Source organism: Oryctolagus cuniculus, chromosome X (assembly GCF_964237555.1).
Source record: "Oryctolagus cuniculus chromosome X, mOryCun1.1, whole genome shotgun sequence".
Taxonomy (NCBI): domain Eukaryota; kingdom Metazoa; phylum Chordata; class Mammalia; order Lagomorpha; family Leporidae; genus Oryctolagus; species Oryctolagus cuniculus.
Window position 1 is genome coordinate 834,574 of NC_091453.1, and position 20,286 is coordinate 854,859.

The 20,286-nt window shown below is 41.6% G+C and overlaps 1 protein-coding gene and 1 long non-coding RNA gene across 8 annotated transcripts in view; one reads left to right on the forward strand and one right to left on the reverse strand.

Annotated features, from left to right (window-relative positions):
• Positions 1-20,286, forward strand: part of GLRA2 (glycine receptor alpha 2) — a 197,878-nt gene that overhangs the window by 145,063 nt on the left and 32,529 nt on the right. For all 7 annotated transcript variants that reach the window (XM_070067259.1, XM_002719913.5, XM_051827600.2 and 4 more), the window contains one exon: positions 12,368-12,517. In XM_070067259.1, coding sequence (XP_069923360.1) covers positions 12,368-12,517 — 150 coding nt within the window. The remainder of the gene's footprint in view (positions 1-12,367; positions 12,518-20,286) is intronic.
• The window catches only part of LOC127484913 (uncharacterized), a 78,220-nt gene that overhangs the window by 22,764 nt on the left and 35,170 nt on the right, over positions 1-20,286 (reverse strand). The window lies entirely within an intron of this gene.

Below are 20,286 nucleotides of genomic sequence, written 5' to 3' on the forward strand. Positions count from 1 at the left end.
TGGCCATCTCAGATCCTGCAATAACAGGGGTGCTCACTATGAGTTTCCATTTGTGATCTTACATTACGTGAATTTTAAAATGGGGCAATATAAAAAGGCTAATCAAGTGTTAATACATGCACAGGGCATGAAATACAACAGATTCTAGTTTACAGTTATTCCTCTGGGGATACCTGCCTTGAATTACACAAGTTTTGAATTACACAAGATCTTCAGGAACTCATCCCTCGCAAGCCAGTGTGACTGAGCACCTACGACCTGCCAAATGAGTGTTAACATTTACATCAAGTTTTTTATTCAATCCTTCAGTGACTCCATGAGACTATCATCTTTGGGCCCTTATCTCAATATGAAGAAACTGACATTCCAAAATGTCAAGGCATTTTCCCAAGTTAACTGGTTATCCAGGTAGGAGTCAAATCCAAGTTGGCCTGGCTCCAAAGATGTTCACTTTGTTTTCCCTTCTTGTACATCTTCATTGTTTCTCCATTTTCAACCCCCCAACACACACAAACTGTTTATACAAATTATCTATTAAGTGGCGTCTCATCATCCCACAAAAACCCATGGTTCTTTCCAGTACTGAAATAACCCAACTGACATTTTTCTTCACTTGCAGGTGGTTTTCCAATAGCGTAATTTGCTAGCGACCCCAACTCCCTCCTCATTCCTGACCTCATTAGAGAAAAAATATACATCACTTGTTTTGCTGATGAAGGTGCAGTCAACAGGTAGTAGATTATAACAGGAATCAGTGTTCCTGTCCATCCACTGAAAATGTAGTGAAATATGGCAGATGTTAAGCACAGGGAAGAAGCTGCCCGTTTGTCCTGCTTCCTCCCTTTCCTCCAGAGGCAAGCCCTTCCTCATTTTGGCTCCCCTAGATGCCTACTTTTGCAGAAGGCTAAGATTTCGGGGAGCATTACTGTAGAGTGTTGCTATGGGAACAATGGCTGTTGCTTGGTGTTCCTCACATATTCTGGAGTTATTCCGCTTCTGTTATCACTGCACCCACAAAACTCACATGGACAGGGAACTTTGGTAACAATCTTTAACAGCTTCCCGACCCCCATAATGGAGACAAGCTTATTTGTCTTTAGAAATTATATCAGCTAACTAAGTCTGTGCATCATCCAATGCCCAACAAACTAATTGGTATCCAAAGGTTTTTCAGGTCCATTTGTAAGGGGTTGGTTTTTGTAGATCCCAAGTCGGGAGGCACTGCCACCCAATGGCTATTTCTACAAACAGCACCACCACGAGAGTTCTATTTATTCAACTCTTCTGTCTAGAATCCAATCCAACATGAATATCAGAAAACAGAGTGGGGATACTGACACTGGAATGGGCAAGGTAGTCAGTGCTGCCATCCTCCCTCTCTCTGCCAAGGAAATCTTATTTTCCCAGCATTAAACAGCAGGTGTTAGCTCTTTAATTAGGCAATAAAAATAGCAACTTGGCAGTGAAACTATGAAGATTAAATTGTACAATACCATGAATCTTAGATAACAGGATTATTCGACTATCTATATTTTTTTCTGACGAAAGTAAATAAAAGACAAAATCGGGCTGGTGGAGCCGGCACTGTGGCATAGCGTGTAAAGCTACCACCTGCAGTGCTGGTATTCCCATATCCAATCCAGCTCTCTGCTAGGGCCTGGGAAAGCAGTAGAAGATGGCCCAAGTCCTTAGGCCCCTGCACCCACCTGGGAGACCTGGAAGAAGCTCCTGGCTCCTGGCTTCAGATCGGCACAGCTCTGGCCATTGCGACAATCTGTGGAGTGAACCAGTGGATGGAAGAACTCTCTCTCTCTGCCTCTGCCTCTCTGTAACTCTGCCTTCCAAATAAATAAATAAATCTTTAAAATAAAAATGGGGTTGGTGTTCTGCTGTAGCAGTTGAAGCCACCACTTCTGATGCCGGCATCCCATATGGGCACCAGTTTGTGTCACAGGCTGCTCCACTACCAATCCAGCTGCCTGCTGATGGCCTGGTAAAAGCAGTAGAAGATGGCTCAAGTGATTGGTTCTCTGCCACTCACATGGGAGACTTGGATGTAGCTTCTGGCTCCTGGCTTCCACCTGGCCCAGCGCTGGCCATGGCAGCCATTTGGGGAGTGAACCACAGGACAGAAGACCTCCCTCTCTCCCTCCCTCCCTCTCTCTAATCCTGACTTTCAAATACATAAATAAAGCTCTTTTTAAAAAGAGGCAAAACAGAAAAATGAAACCAGAATTCTTTTTTCTTGCTGCTATTGACTACTAGCTGTGCATGAGTTCAACAATGCATTTAAAACACTTATTTTTTTCTCCACTATAAAATGAAGATGAAGAGAGTGGTGGTACACCTCCTAGCAGTCAATAAGAGACAAGTTGATTAGAGCTACCAAAGGCTTCTGTTCCATGTAATGGAAACACATCTCAGGCTACTACGGCCAACAGATATTTCAACAGTGGCACTAATCAAGGTTAATTAATTAAAAATTTTCCACCTCTAAATCAGATAAAATAAAATGGTTCTATAAAGAAGAAAAGCTTCTATTCTGCTTCAGCAATGGTTTGAGAATAACCATCGACTCAAGCAGGAGGTTATGAGAGATCATTGCACTTAAAGACAAATGTCTGAGAATTCTGAGGTTGTCCTATAGGTTCCATCGTCTCTTTGTCATTAAAAAATAATACTTGGTTGATCATACTTATTTGTGATTTCTCTCCACCATAGAAAACTTCTCTCTGGACAGGTTCATGAGCAATCCTCCTAGCTTGACTGCTAGAGGAATGTCACAGCTCTCAGAGGTTAGCCTAGTGGCAGGGTTGTGGTTATAATTTAATTGGCACATGAGAATAGCTTGCCGTGGGGAATGGAGAGGGCATCCAAGCTATGAGGATATTCAGGTAACCCTTGAACAATGATGGCCCATTCTTCTGTCCCGCAGATAAATACAAGTAAAAAATAGCCCAACTCATGTGTAACTGGCTTTGCAACACAATCACCATAATATCTGAACACAGATAAAACATTGTGATGCTAAAAGAAATAAGTTTATTACTTGACTTTCCATTTTGAATCTGTACTGAGAATGTAATTAATGGTAAAAAAAATGACTCAAGAAAACTTGTCAAAGTTTTCAAAAAATGTCAAGATTGGTTTGAAAAATGCGGGAAAAGCTCTAAGGACTGTAGACGTGATGTCAAAATAACAGAGGAATTAACTGAATTTCACTATCTAACATGCGTTCAAACAACAGATAAACATTTATCTAGTGACATGGAAACTTAAACCACTTGATTGGCTCTTCTTTTCTGAGATACGTTTGCAAACTACATGAGGTGTAAAGTCATGATAATAATAAGTGTTCTTTCCCTTAGTGAAAACAAATCAAAAGTAATCTGGCTCTGAAAGCTGGCACTGCATCCCCGTGGAGAAGCCACCTCATGCTGGAATCTGTCCTGACTCCCCTTCCCAAAGATGCCCCTTTTCAGCATGAAGCACCCAGAGCAATCATTTTCCTGTCTCCCCTAACAGATATTAGGCTACATTCTTGTTAAGGAGGGAATATGAGGAGTCAGATGGGTTAATAGGTAGTCAGGGTGGTCCCAATAGAATTTGGGGTATAAAATATTTGCTCCCTCCCCTAAAATGTTATCTCTAGCAAGAACAAATAGGCTGCCCTCCTTCCTTCGGAGTCTCCAAACTTACCATGAGGATAGCAAGGGCGCTCTTCCTGAGCTCACAGCTTATGGTGAAAACAAGTTATCTATGCCACACTTTGGGGTGGTCTTTTGTTTTATCAAGAGCAGGCCAGACAGGATGGAGAATTGTAAGTCAGGTCTTTTGATGGGTTTTGTTCCTGCCTGGCAATTGAATGCCAATCTGATTGTCAAGTTTTTTTTTTTTCCTTTGAAATTGTACTTGAAAACCCCACTACCCCCAGACCCTTTGGGTTTTTTCCTCTCTTGGAAGCCCCATGCTGCTCTGGCTGGAGGTTTTTGACTAATCTTTTTCAATCTCAAAAAAAAAAATAATCTAGCTATCATCAGCTATCAGCTCTAAAATATCTAAACTAACTTTTTCTTCCTTATAGTTGCCGTTTTTTCCTAGCTAACCTTTCATAATATAAAACAGTGATTGTGAAAAAAAAATTGAATTTATATACTGCTTGGAAAATTTGTTAATCAACAAACTTACTTAATAAAGGCACAAAGACTTATTCACAATGGTATGGAACAAAGACATTACTGAGTCTTTATCTTTCAAATATCATATACTTTGGTCAGGTGAATAAAAGTTTGTGGGGAGCAACTGGGAGCAACTCGGACTAGACTAAGTTACTGGAATTAAGACTTATTCTATGCATCTGCTCTCCCACAATATGGCGCTGAGAAGGGAGAAACAGCTTCTACATAGCTGCCTCCAGTTCAACCAATAAACTGTAGGACCTGCTCCTGATTGGAGGAGAGCAGCGTACTCGGCGTGTGGGTAGCAGAGTTGGGATTGGTGGAAGAGGACTATAAAGGAGGAGAGAGACAACATGCACCAGGAACATCTAAGAAGAACATCTATCTGAAGGAACACCTGTGCAGCCCCCGAGAGAGCCGGCCGGCGGTGTGCCGCTCCCCCGCGCAAGTGGGGAATGTGGCCAGGGGGAACCGCCCTTCCACGGAGGTGGAAGGGATGGTAGCCAACCCGGGAAGAACCAGCAGCAAACCCGGGGAGGGCCGAGCAGACGAAAGAACAGCGCAGGGTCCTGTGTCGTTCCTCCACGAAGAGGGGAAGCGACAAAGTTCATATGCACAAAGTGAACACTGAGGTGGCTGATTCTAACTGTAAATGCCTTACAAATTCTAAAGACTGGTGACCCGACTGCGGACTAGATCAGCACAGAGAGCATCCCTGTGGAGCTGAAATGTTGGCTATTCCCTGAGGAATTACCTGGAAATAAACAGGTGGAAGAAAGTTTGCGAGAAGGTTTTGTGCTGAGAGAAGAATATAGGCCAGGCTTTCTCAACCTTATAACAACATTACCATTGGGTATTTACCAGCGTCCCTGTCCTATATCCAATACAAACCAGTACCAACTTTCTAGCTTCCAGTTGGAACATTGAAAACCATCTTCCAATGTTGCTGAATGTCCATCCTGGGGAGCAACACAGGACTAGACACAGATACCTGGATTGGGGGATTTTTTACTTTCTCTGTCTCAGGGTTTTTCAACGTCAGAACTATTGAAATTTTGGCTGGGTAAACTCTTTATTATGTGTACTGTCCTGTGCATAACAGGATATATAGCAGCATTCCTGATCTCAAACTACTATTTGCCAGTAGCACCTCCCCTGGTCATGGCTACCAAAAAATATCTCCAGGCATTGCCAGTTGTCCCCTGTGGTGCCAAATCACCCCCGTTTGGGAACCACTGGTGTAGACAATGAGTCATCAGTGGGACTAGACTTCCTCAGGGGTAAGAAGAATTGCTTAAACACAGAACAAAGTTTGTGTTAGGAAAGAGTCAAATAAGATTGAATAACCAGGGCACACACATAGTGTGTGGGATCTTGACTATCAGAACCTGAAGAGGCAGCCACAGTAGTTCTTAAGCAGAAGTGTTTCAAAATGAAATTGGTGTTCTGAATGAGCAAAATGACTAAGTGCCACAGGGAGAAGCTAAATGCAGGGGGACCAGTTACGGCATTGTTACAATAACCAGGTGTAAGTATTAATGGCCTGCATTGTAGTGACACCTTTGACATGGAGAGAAAAGACCAAAATTAAGGGTGCTTTGCAGAAATAAAGGTTGACTCTGTGCAACAGATGCAGTATTAGAAATGAAAGCAAGGAAAGAACTATCGGTGAAGCCAGGGTTGCTAGAGAAAAGAATGACTCACAGAGGAAGAATGGGAAGGAGGGAGCATTTAGTGAGTTTTAATTTTGCAAATACTACCTGTAGGCATTTTTGAATTGGCCCAGGAATGCACTTGAGAGGCCAGGGCTGAGGAGTGGACTTGGGAGTTGCAGAAGCACAAAACTCTGACATCTCTGTCACTAAATACGTATGTTTCTTTCTCATTTTAATTCAGCTCCACTCTAGTATGGGTGCCAGTAGGTCTTCTAAGGATCTTATGGCACTGCCATCTTTAGCAGCGACAATCAAGGTGGCTACAGAAGGGTTAAGGTCTAAAATCATATGGGAGATTTCAGAGGTCCTGATGTAGCATGTATACCTTCTGCCCACATTCCACTGGGGACCCAACTGAACTAGAAAGTCTAGTTTACTGGTACAGGAAATGGAATTATTATGCACTTGGCCAATCTCTGCTATAGGACACCCACCCACACACCCACACAGAGAGACAGACATAGGAGTAGATGAATTCTTTCAGGATATGAAGATAGAAAACTGGAGAGGAAAGAGTTCAAGAAACACAAATAATAAATGAAAGTAAATGTCCCAAAAAGGATTCAAAGTGTCAAAAGGTGTGTGCAGGCAGCAGAGCTGTGTTGTAGCGGGTTAAGTCATTGCCTGCAACTCAGGCATCCTATATGGGTGCCTGTTGATGTCCTGACTGCCCCAATTCGAATCCAGTTCCCTACTAACAGCATGGAAAAAGTAGAAAAGGATGGCCCAAGCCATCCGCTTCAGAGACCCAGAAGGAGCTGCAGGCTTCAGCTTGGCCCAGCCCTAGCCATTGCAGTCTTTTAGAAGAGCAAATCAGCAGATGGAAGATATCACACAGTCTCCCCCTCTCCCCAACTCTGCCTTTCAAGTAAATAAAACAAAATTCCTTTTAAAAGTCTCAAAAGCTGGGACCAGCACTGTGGTGTAGCAGGTAAAGCGGTTGCGTGCAGTGCCGGCATCCCATATGGGCACTGGTTCGACTCCCAGCTGCTCCACTTCCCATCCAGCTCTCTGCTATGGCCTGGGAAAGCAGCGGAAGATGGCCCAAGTCCTTGGGACCCTGCACCCAAGTGGGAGACCTGGAAGAAGCTCCTGGCTCCTGGCTTCAGATCAGCTCAGCTCCGGCCATTGGGCCATCTGGGGATGGAAGATCAATCAATTGAGCACTCTCTCTCTCTCTTGCTCTCTCTCTGACTCTCTCTATAGCTCTGCTTTTCAAATAAATAAATAAATCTTTTAAAAAGTCTCAAAAGCAAAGAGTTAAACTTTATAAGAAAAGAAAGTGTCTGCTTTTGTGAAGATTCTTGCTTTGACAAAGAACATCACAATAATTTTAAAATGACTTATACCTGTACATCTATACCCCACTTCAAAGCTGTGAGTACCTTTATGAGCAGTTTGAAACTCCAAACCCGTCTGTCTGGGCTTCAGTGCCTTCTTCATTGGTGCAGATGACCTGTCTACCCTTCCCCCTGCACCTCCCAGACACCCAGCATATCAAAGTCACTGGCTTGCTCACCATCCTCAGAGCCCACTGTTCTCTCTCATTTCACGACTTTGCTTTTTACACCTTCTTCTCTACTCCAAGTCCTGGCTTTCCTCAGGCACTGAATCAAGTGCCCCACCATTTAGGAATAAAGAAAAACCTTTTTTGATTTCTGTTGTCAACACTAACTCCATACTAATCACCAGATTTGGGGTTTCTCTATTTTGGCATATGAAACCATTGACCTTGTATCAGTTACATGTTCACATGAATCTCTCTCTCTCTCCATACCATGATTTCTCCTTTTAAAGTTTTGCTAATTTGTTTGTATTTAGTTGAGAGACAGCGACAGAGACTTTCCACCTGCTGATTTACTCCTCAAATGCCCACAACTACCTGTGCTGGGCATGACAAAGCCAGGACCCCAGAACTCAAGCCAGATATCCCACATGGATGGCAGGGATAGAGGTACTTGAGCCACCACCTGCTGCCTCTGAGAGTGTGCATTAGATGGAAGTCTGAATCAAGAGTCGAGTCAGGACACCAACTTAGGCACTTTAACATGGATACAGGCATCCAGAGCAGTATTCCAATTGCTCACCCCATACTGTGGTTTATTAAGCATTGAAGCAGGACCACTAGGATGTACAACTCCAGGACAAAATCAGCCAACATCACAGTTTAGGTCAAAGGCTAGGAATTTCTCTCTGCAAAGGGCCATTTAGGTTTTCTGGGGCATCTGGTTTCAGTCACAACAAGCCAACTCTGGCATTGTAGCGCAAAAGTAGCCATAGACAATATGTAAATAAATAAGTATGGTCATGTTCCATAAAAGTTTACCTATAAAACAGATGAGCCAGATTGGATCCATGGGCCATAATTCTTGCTCCTTGATCTAAATGAGTGACCCCTTGGGGACCACACTATGAACAGGCTCCCCTCAAGTGTAATCTGCAGTGTCCTGGGAGTAATCAATGTGCATGGTAGTCATCTTTGTATCTGCTGTCCTGCTGCCTACCGGCACCTAACACAATTTCCTCCATGTTGTCAACCCTCCATGAGATTTTCTGAATTAAGTATGCCTGAAAACTATCAATTCAGTAAATCGTAACAGCATTTTGAGTGCTTAATTACCTTTGAAAACTATCCTGCAAGTTTGAAGGAAAGTAGTTCAGGAAGGAGTCATGTAAGCCCCAGAATGATAAAAAGAATGTGACAAGGGAAGATGTGAGCTGAAAACATCTATGATTTAGCAGCCAAAGGGAAAGAATCTGACATCAGAGCTGGATAAGAGCAAGGAAAAGGAATGTCAATCCTGGGAGACCAGCACTGGGGGACATCAGATCATGTGTAACGGGGGTCTCATAACACCCTTTAAATCTATGTGAATAATGCATTTAATGTCGGTACTTCAGTGCTTAAAAGGCAACTGTGATTTGGAGGAAACTTGGAGACTAAGCAAAATGATTAAGAGACAGAATGAATTCATTTATGAGCAACTAAAAAAGAATACATGCTTGGCCTACTGACAACCAGGAGGAGAATGGGAAGAGGTTTACAAATTACTGAAAGCTGTAAATGCCAGGAAAGAGGAGGAATGATGGTCATCTGTATTGCACTTGGCTCCTGGTATGGACATATCTCAGGCATTGACAAATTCCTCTCATTATTGGGCCTTAAAACATTTACAGACCATCGGAATAATCTGTAAGTTAGAGTTCTGTAACTGGTAATGTTCTTTTATTACAGGGGAATAAGATTACTCCAGAAGACCAAATATAAGACAAATTATTACTTATTAAGGACAGAAAAAATTTCCAGGAGTCCTGAGTGTACTGAGAGAATAAAAATTTACTAATAGCCCAATCTCACAAGTATCAAATATATACAAGGGTGGCTAATAGTAAGTATATAGCTTAAAATTGTTGAAATTAAAACAGAAAGATGTAAAGATAGCTAGATATGTCCTTCCTTGCTTCCCTTTTCCTTTCATTCAGTCATTCAACCATTCCTCTGTTGACCCCACACAATTAATGCCTACCCGCTACTTGCTAGGTGCTATGCTGCTGATACCAAATCTAATACTGCACAGGGCCTGCCCTCAAGATCAAGTAAACAGAGTTTTAAAACCATAACAAGCTTATAGACTGAGGATAAAATCTGAGCAGCTGATGGACAAGTCCAACAGCAGTTGGTGAGAGAACAAAGGAAAGTGGCCCCTAATCCAGATGGGAGAACAGGGAAAGACGAAGGAGGCTTCGCAGGAAAGCTGGTGTCTGGGCCAGGTCTTGAAGAATTCTGAAAAATCCTTTAAGCAGAAAGAATGGGAACAAGCATTCCACATAGGAGTAGTGACATACGAGGAGGATACCTCAAAAATTTTGTGGAACATAAAACTAAATTGTAGATTTTGGTATAAAATTTTGAAATCTATGCATATTTTAATCATAATATGCATTTCTCATGAGCTTTTTAAAGACCCCTTATAATCAAAGGACTGGGGATGATGAAGTAACAGACTACTTTGTCACAACATATATGGGACTAACAGTTCAGATTGTGTGAGACCAATAGTTTAATACAGGCGATAATCTTAATAATTAGAATATGTTAGGATTGTGGATGATTTGTATCTTCCTTGTTTGTCTTTTCCAAAAGTTCTCCATTTCATGCCCTTAAGTAGCGAAATAATTGCAAACATTTATATAGCACTTATTCTGTGCTTGACACTATTCTAAGTTTATATATATATATATATATATATATATGTATGTATGTATGTATGAAGTAGCTTCATCAACTGAAAACCTCTAGGAGATAGGTACTATGATTGTTCCTATTTTACAAGTAAGGAATGGAGGCAGAAGGAGGCTAAGAAACCCAGAAACGTTCTAGAAATAGTAGCAGAGCACTGTATCTAACTCAGGGCATCTCTCTCCAGAGTCTCTGCTTTTAACATCCTTGGTGCTGCTAACTTTCAAAGTCAAGAGCCTCTTTTCATATTGTTTACCTTGTAACTAATCGAAAAATTGACCTAATAGAAACAGTCAAATATTTTGGGAGATGAATATTCGTAGCAACAAAATTAATAGTCATAAAAATAAAATAGAAAATAAATGTCCTAGAAAGTAGAATGATGAATCATGATATGGACCATTATGCAAGCATTGGAAATTATGATTTAAATGAAAGTTAAATGACATGGGAAGTGTTCACTATGAAAATGGAAGGGAAATGCAAAATCCAAATTATATGATCCTAATAGTGTGTTTGTGTATGTTCAGAAAGGAAATCTACTCATCAGACCAAGTTTCAATTCCAATTCCAGTCTCAGGTCTGTAATTTATTAGTTCTGTGACACTGGGTAATAACTTAACCCCTGTATACCTCAGGTTCCTCTCAGAAAATGAGTAGGGGCCGGCACTGTGACACAGTGGCTTAAGCTGAAGTCTGCAGCACCAGCATCCCATATGGATGCGAGTTCAATTCCTGCCTGATCTGCTTCCTATCCTGCACCTGGGGAGGGAACAGAGGATGGCTCCCATTCCTGGGCCCCCACATCTCTCTCTCTCTGTTCCTCCCTCCCCCCCTCCCTCTCTCCCTCTCTCTCTCTCTCTCTGTAACTCTGCCTTTCAAATACATAAAATACATTTTTTAAAAAAGCAAATGTGCATAATACTACTTTTACAAGGGTTACAAAATTAATACATGTGAAATGCTTAAAGTGAGCACTTACCGCTAAACGTTAAAGACTAGGGCAATGTATTTAAAAATTAGAAGTGGCTAAGACACCTTCAGCTGCTAACTTGGTAAGTGTTCTTGTAGTCAAATCTAATACATCACAACTTGGTGCAGTTATTTCCCCCGTTATACTTTAAAAACTTTTGTAAATCGAGTAAGAGGGAGGGCATTTTCCATTGCACGTGAAAAGTATGAGGGTACTTCAAAAAGTTCACAGAAAATGTAATTCAAGATAAATTTATTCTGGTACAAAATATCTTTTGAAGTCCATGCGTAATTTTCTGTAATACCATTTGCCATGAAATTTGAAGGCCCCTCATATGCATGGGTTTTAGATTTTTATGCACCTAAATAATCTTTTAATTCCATTTTCCACAAACCTTTTTAAGTATTCTTGTATTTGTCTTCAGAATTTGTCCTGTCAAATTACAAAATTTAATAAACACTGAAGAGTTATACAAGTTTTCTTTTCAACCAGATACCTTCTTAAGGATAAATCCCTGATGTCTCACTTTGGTTTGGCTTGATACTCTTTAATTGTGAGTTTAAAAATATTTAGAACAGTTTTCCATGTCAGTTAGGATCAATAAATTGATGGAAATTACAAATTGGCTTTGGAAGGACCTGTGACTGTACATAGTTTATTTCTCAGCCAAGTTTTCAAGATTACCTTAATTATATTAGGCTGTAAATATTAAGAAAAAATAGAAGTTATCAGTTTTAATAATAGTATGCATTCTATTTTTTATCTCAAAGTTCTGTTTTTCTTATTTCACTAAGGGAATTTTTAATTGGCAAGTAAACCCTACACATACTTGTGGTGAATAAAATGATGTTCTGATAAGTGTATACCTTACAGAATGGTTACATCAAGGTTTTTCACATGTATCACCTTGCATACTCTTTTGTGGTAATGATGCTTAAAATCTGCTCTAAGGGAAGCCTTGTTAGCTCCAGAGCTGGCCTCAGGGAAGAACTGTCTTTGAGCAGGTGGCTATACTGAGGGAGATGCGACAAGGGCCAGGCCAGGGAGGTGTGTGACTTCCACTGACTTGCCCTGAACCTTCAAAATGGAATTGATGCCTTCCTTAAGCACTTTCGTAAGGAAAGGCCAGAAAATCCTTCACCAAGGAAATCAGGTTACTCTGCTGTTCACAACATTGCACTCTGGGTTCCTAGCACGTTTTCATCACCTCTCTCTCTCTCTCTCTCTCTCTCTCTCTCTCTCCCCCCCCCCCCCCGCCCAGGTGTCCTATGTAAAAGCGATTGACATCTGGATGGCGGTGTGCCTTCTGTTTGTGTTTGCTGCCTTACTGGAATATGCAGCAGTGAACTTTGTCTCCAGGCAACATAAGGAGTTCCTGCGTCTTCGAAGACGACAGAAGAGGCAGAATAAGGTACAGTTGGCCCTCAGTGCAGAACAAGTCATGTAGAGTTTGAGGTGGTTAACCATGCAATGGAACTCAGAAAACAAACGAACTTACAACAAGCAAAAAGTTAAGGTTAATTTTTGTCCTCATTGTCTGACTACATTGAATTACTACTGTTCAAGTTAGTCCTTTAAAACTCAGGTACGTATTTTATGAGCAGAGAAAGGAGTTTCAAGGCTCCAATCAAAGTAATGTGAAAGAAGGCGAAATGTTGATTATCCTGATTTGATCAGTACACATTTTATACACGCATGGAAATGTCACATTGCAGCCCATAAATATGTGCTATTGCCCATTAAAAATTTTATTTAAGGCAGAATTGTAAGATTTAGCAAATAAAATGCAGGGTATGCAGTTAAATTAAAATTTCAGATAAATAACAATTTTTAGTATAAGTATGACCCAAATGTTGTATGGGATATGTGTATACTGTAAAATGGTCATTTATGTGAAATTCCAATCTAACTGAGCTGTCCCTTTTTTATCTGGCAACCTTAATTGGGGAAATATACTCAATTTGACAAAGTTATGTTAAATTCATGGTTGTTTTGAATACTGACAATGTGTGTGTTGGGGGGGGGGGTATGCCCATAACCAATGTGACTTTTCATCAGTTGCTCTGCCTTATGTAAATAATGTTCTACTCATGTAGACTGCAGCTTGATAAATGCAGTGAGGTTGATTTTATTGTTGCAACCTAAACTTTATTGCAAAAATCTAGGCTTTACACTATTCAGAGATTTGAGATGTGAAATACCTAACTCAAGCTCTCCAGTTCAATGTTTTCCAAACTTACCTACACATTAGAAGCACCAGGGGATTCTCAAGACTACTAAGCCTTGACCACACCCCACTAATTAAATCTCAAACTCAGGATACGGCGCAGGCATCAGTATTTCTGCAGCTCTGCAAGCAATTCCAGGGTATGCATCCATTTGGAAAACACTGTTCTGCCCTATAATCCAATCTCATAGAGGACACCAGAAGGCTGGCACCTGTTTTCGGTTTAAGACGCTGGGAGACAAACATAACCTTTGATATGAAGAATATTGCTGCCAGTCATATCGCTAGAGAACTGCAGTTAAAATTTTATGTGCAGATCAGAGACATTTTTAAAAAGCTGTTCCCTAAAAACTTCATAAATGAAACTTGTTGGTTTAATGTTAAACTGTTGGCTTAATATTGCCAAATATCCAGATGTATATTGAACATTTCTTGTGAGTTAAACATTGCTTTCATTGAGGGGCTTATATGTGTATGAGCTCACTGAGTCCTGCCCTGCACCTGCAAAATGTTTCCCTGTACATAATCTGCACAGAAAGAGAAACACAAGGAGTCTTCAGAAATTTCATGAAAAATGCATACTATGAAAAACCAGTACAGAGTAAGAAAGAAGTAGGAAATAAGGTTAGAGAAACGGGTAATTTCAGGTTCACATAGTACTGTATAGAACAGTATAAGGGAATATATTTTATTTTAACTGATTGGAATCCGCTGGTGAGTTTCAAAATAGCAAATAGGCTATTAAGTGCATAGCCATGGGATCAAGAGTAGCAATAGCAGGAGGATATTGCAGAAATACAAGGGGTCTTCCAAAAGCTCATAGAAAATGCATTTTATGAAAGAACTCTATACATACTTCAATTTTTTGCAGCAAAATAAAATGCTTAATTCAAATTTTCTATGAACTTTTTGAAGTGCCCTCTAGTAGGTGTGAGACATTGGTATTGATCGTGAGAATGGAGGGAAATGGCCAGATTCAGGATCCAGTCATTCCACACTTATTGGTTTCCTATTTTATGTGTCAGGCACTACCTAGGTCCTCAGAATACACATTGCTGAGCAGGATGGACAGAATGCAATCCCAAAATAAACTCACATTCTAGTGATTATGCTTCAGTGGTAAAAACCAAAAGGTCATGCCGATGCCTTTGATGTGAGAAGGTGAAGAAAAGAATTATGACCCACAGATATTTGGCTGAAGCAGTTGGATAGGTAGCGTTGCCTTTATTAAAATGGGGGCTACTGTGACAGAAGATTTGGGGAGAAACTCAAGTTTTATTTCAATGCTGTAAAGTTAGATGCGATGAGACATTATAGTACAGTTGGCAGGTAATCATACAGGGAAAGATAAAATCTGGGAATGTATATTTGGGAGTGGCCAGCAAGCAGATAAGGTCTGTAAAACTGGGTGAGCGCACACACTGAGAGAATGTGAATAAAAAAGCCCTGGGAACGGGGCAGTGCATCGTCTAGAAAGCCTGTGTGGAGGGGTGAAGCAGAAAAGAAATGGTAGCAGGCTTTTCATGCCATTTGCATTGCCTCTGCTGTGCAGAGAAGCATAGAAGATGGTGTGAATGAAAATGTGCATTTGTGGGCATATTTTTTTTCCCAAAATATAAAATGTTTGACAAAAGGAATGCTTTAGCAAAAAGGAAGATGTTAATGCCACAGTGAAAGGAGGGCACTTTCAAGAACCAAGGTGAGGGGCCGGCACCGTGGCACACTTGGTTAATCCTCGCCTGTGGCGCCGGCTTCCCATACAGGCGCTGGGTTCTGTCCCGGTTGCTCCTCATCCAGTCCAGCTCTCTGCTGTGGCCCGGGAAGGCAGCGGAGGATGGCCCAAGTGCTTGGGCCCTGCACCCCATGGGAGACCAGGAGGAAGCTCCTGGCTCCTGGCTTTGGATTGGCACAGCGCCAGCCATGGTGGCCATTTGGGGGGTGAACCAATGGAAGGAAGACCTTTCTCTCTGTCTCTTTCTCTCGCTGTCTATAACTCTACCTGTCAAATAAAAATAAAAAGTAAAAAAAAGAACAAAGGTGAGAAGGCAAGGAAGGATAACATTCAAAGAGGCAAGGTCAGCTTTACATGGGGACAGATGCACCATCCATTTTACCAATGGCTTAGTGGACTGCCGATTCATCAATGAAGATGCAAAAGCACATGTGTCACCGCTGTCCAGACGGAATGGGAGGACAACTGTTGCTGCTAGTCCTTCAGTAGGCTGGACGAGCGTGAATGCGGGCACCCCTAACTGGCAGCTCCTGTCATTGCCACGAATCCTGAGGCTTGATATCAGGTGACACGTGAGGGGAAGGAGAGACAAGCATTAAACACTAGCTGTGGAGAGTGACAAAGGCACTGCTCCATGGAGAGAGGTGAGGCAGAATGCTATGCAGGGGGGATTCACAGGAGAGCTACGCCTCTGAATTCCAAGTGCGAACAATCACCAGATGTGTGTTTTCCCCCATAAACCTTCCAGACTCAGGTCTAGGTACTGAAATGACTGCTACTTGAGTTAAGTACAATTGAAATTTTTGTAGGTGAGTAGGAAAGTGAGTGGAAGGCCAGTAGAGGAGTTGGAGGAGGGTGGAGTTAAGGATGCTTGCAAGTGGGTGGTTGTAGTGATGAACCAGCAACTCATGAAGATATTGGTCATTTCACTGGGGAACATGAAATGCTGAAGAGTGTATAGTGAAATAAGCAGGTTAGAAGGACACAAGAGAATCAAAAATCAAGATTTCAGAGGAAGTAGAGACAAGGACAAGGTTATAATCATATGAATATGACTAGTTTAGGTGGGGGAAAATATTAACAGAAAGGCAGGTCTGAAACTGGAGGACCTAGAATGGGATCAATTATCTGTTTGGATATTTTTTTGACAGGTAGAGTTATAGACAGTGAGAGAGAGAGACAGAGAGAAAGGTCTTCCTTCCGTTGGTTCACTCCCCAAATGGCCACAACGGCTGCAACTGCGCTGATCTGAAGCCAGGAGCCAGGTGCTTCCTCCTGGTCTCCCGTGTGGGTACAGGGCCCAAGGACCTGGGCCATCCTCCACTGCCTTCCCGGACCACAGCAGAGAGCTGGACTGGAAAAGGAGCAACCGGGACAGAGTCCGGCGCCCATATGGGAAGCCGGCGCCGCAGGCGGAGGATTAACCAAGTGAGCCACAGCACCAGCCCCCCTGTTTGGATATTGAAGACATTCCCTTCCCCTGAAAAAAAGTGACATTCATAAGAGTGTTGGGCTAGCAGGTAATGGCTGCTAAAAGCATCAACTGGTAAAGGCTGTGGCTTGGGGCTGGAAAGAAACAGCAGTAATAAGGCAAATCAGTGGTGAAGTCTAATGATGTAAACTTCAGCTGTGCCAAAGGTTTTGAATTTCAGGATGCAAAAATGAGAGATGGTTTGACATTGCAGTGGGGAACAAGGATACCTGAGAGTCAATGGAAACTTCTTAGGGATGCCAGTTGGCAGTTACAATCACCATCTTGCTTTCTAAACATATACACAATGTATGTGTATGTGTGTGTGTATACATGTGTTTAAATTTACATGTTTTGTATGCAGATGTTCTTGAGTTTATGCATCTCAAAATGACTATTCAAAACACAGTTTAATTACCAGAGTGAAAATTGAGGTTAGCAAGATGAATCATGGTTGACTTTTACAATCAAGTTTCTTAATTATCAGTGACAACTGAATTTTGGGGAAAAAAAAAAAAGAGCAAGAGACATTTTCAGTTGTTTGTTCTTAGAAATGGTGGCTTTTTCTTTCAATTTTTTCAGCTTAAACCATGTTAAAAAACAAAAATAGTAACAAGAGCTAGCTAAAATTTATTAAAAGCTTCAAAAAGTCCATGAAAAATGTGTATTGTGGGGGAAAAATCTACACATGCATTTCAATGTTTTGGCACCAAAATAAATTTAACTTTTAATTACATTTTTCAAGAACTTTTTAAGTACCCTCATACATGTCACATGCTAGTCTACACATTTTACATAGAGTAACTCATTTAATCCTCACTACAACTGTGTGAGTAATGCAATCCTACAGCCACTTTCCAATACCTTATGTGATTTAGCAGTTGTACCAGATTAGTCCTTCTCACGAAGTCATTATTAGTGGCATTCAAATAAACTGAAATGGGCTTGGTTGACCTCTGCATTGACCATCTGACTTCCGTCAAGGTGTATTTCCTAATGTGGGAGGATGCATATACAGTTAAGGGGTTCTCACTTTAACAGCTATCCTAGGCTGCTTTGGTTAGTGTTTTCTAGACGCAATGTCCTAACTAACCCTCCCTTTCCAGGACAGCTCATAAGGAGCTTAGACAAAATGAAATGTACTTGAACACAAGAAGTTGGGGTCTCGTGATTCTTCTTTTTGTCTCTGGCAGTAATGGGACCCTGCTGTCCCCACTGGCCACTTGCGGTACCAGCCTTGATCCACGCCACAGCGTTCAAAATGCATGAAGCCACCAGGCCACCACTTGATAGTGGAAAGCCATTGGCTCTGTGAAATGAACCAAACACAAAGTAGAGGCTGAGCAGTCTTGCTGTTGAGAACCTGAAGGCTCATGATTGGTTTTGCCATGTTCTGCATTATATAAATCTATAACTGCTTTATTGTTTGATAGTACTTTTTTACTTTGCAATCATCAACTTTATCGAACTGTGATGTCCATTTGCCATTTATACTACTGAGATCTTCCTTGTTTGGCTAGACTAAGTGGTCTTCCTACCAGTGATGATAGTAACATTTTTTTTATTGAAAAATTTTTTTTTACTTATTTGAAAGTCAGAGCAGGAGAGCAAGTGAGATAGAAATCTTCCATCTGCTTGTTCAGTCCCAGATGTCCACAATGGCCAGTGCTGGGTCAAGCCAAAGCCAAGAGCTTCACCCAGGTCGCCCATATGGGTGGCAGGTATCCACTCAGGCCATCTTGCACTGCTTTTTCTCAGGCCATTAGCATGGAGCTGGCTCAGAAGTGGAGCACCTGGGACACAAATGGGCACCCATATGGGATGCCAGCATCACAGGCAGTGGCTTTACCAGCTATACCACAATGCCAGCCCTCACAGTAACATTCTTAAATCTCATTTACAGATGAAGAAACTAAAGCAAAGACAGGTTAAGTGTGGCCATGGAGGTCCTTGACCTTAACCACTGTACCCTATGGCTCAAAGTTTACATTTTACATCTTACACTGTGTATCAGTATAAAACACACATACACACACACACAAACTTGAGACAAACATTTCTAAGGCACTCTAATATTCTCTAATCTATTTTTCCAAATGGCAGTGGGTCAGTGCCGGGATTAGGGTGAGGCAAAGCAAGGTGAGTCACAAGCACAGAGTCAGATCTTGTTTTCATTCAACATGTTGACATTTTGTTCATCATGGATATTTTGTAATAATGTTTTAAATGTTGCATAAAATATTATTTATCAAGAATACTAGAGTTTTCGGCAACCCCTCCAATTTTGCACCTGAGGCCCCTTTTACCTTCTCTTAGTCTGGCCCAGCCAGCCACAGATCACTAAGTTTTCACAGACCCTCATTGGTTATGGCCCGAGTTAAAAAACAAATCGTCATTTAAAAACATTCAATACTCCTGATGGAGGCCAAAAACAAAACAAAACAAAAACAAACATGTCTTTAATTTCCCACTGAGAAACTGACCTCCGAAACACAATACAGGTTGATTCCCTGGCAGGTATAAGAAAAACCAAAAACAGATCATTTCCCAAGGAGCCAATGCTATTAAGATTTACTCAAGGGAGGTATCTACTGAGAGAGCCCCAGATTACATTCACATGCATGGAAAGAGCACCTGGTGTTTGCTGCACAATCAAGTTATGAAATGGGGTCACTTTCAAGGAGGGGCCAGGCAATTTGCAACAGGGTGTATTTGCTTTATCTTCTCTACATTTCACAAAACAGCCACCTTCAATTTTATCTAAGCAGAGTTTCTCAGAAACAATCACACCCAGATTGCTGACGGAGCCGACTGACCCCAGTCTGTCGGAGGCCAAAACTCCCTGCCTGTCTGGTTAGAGCTGACCTCATCCCCTCAGCTCTAGTAAGAAACATTCACGCCGTATGAGGCTGGAACAACTTCCCTGTACGAACTGGAAAGGCTCACTTGCATTGGTCTCTCCCTTTCTTTCTGGAGGTGGCTCTACCACCCCTACCTTCTGCCATGGTGCCTGATTTCAGATGTTTGCAGCTATATGGATAGCCCCGATTTCTTCGTTTTCAGTGACTAAAGCAATTGTGGCTCCTTGAGAATGTGGTTATGGTTTTCTGGCCCCTACCCACAAGCTGTCTTTTAAAAGGAATGATGTGAATAATAAGAGTATTGAGACTTTTAAACCGCTCACCCCTGCCCCAGAAAGAAAATATGGAGTCTCTTGACCTGATGAGACAACAAAGTGAGAATCTAAGCCTTGATCACGATGTCTCAGATGACAATACTTTGGGAAAGTGAGAATTCAGCACTTTTTTGTGTGTGATTTTTCTCTCCCCTGCCCTTTGACCTGTCCTTTAAATCTTAGCTAAACTGCTAACTCCTCAAAAGATCATTTCCTGATCCTATAAGGATATAACCTCACTCTTACAAGCACGTCTGGTACCCAATTTGTTCCCTTTCATAATAGCTTACTTTATGACCATTTGTTGTGCATGTTTTATGGACAAATATAAAACTGAAATGGTATTAGGAGATAGAATTTAGGACATTTTAGCTACAAATACCTGAATCTGTCTCTTAAGCCAGTCATCTTCTCATTAAGGCACCAGAGGGAAATTAACATACAAGGACAGATAACTACTGCTATTTCTCTCCAGGCCTTAACCTCCACCCCCAGTGCACAGCCCCAAGAAGGAAAACAAGTTAGAAGCAGCCATGGCCCCCTACTTGGCAGGCCCGGAAACCCTACATCATTTC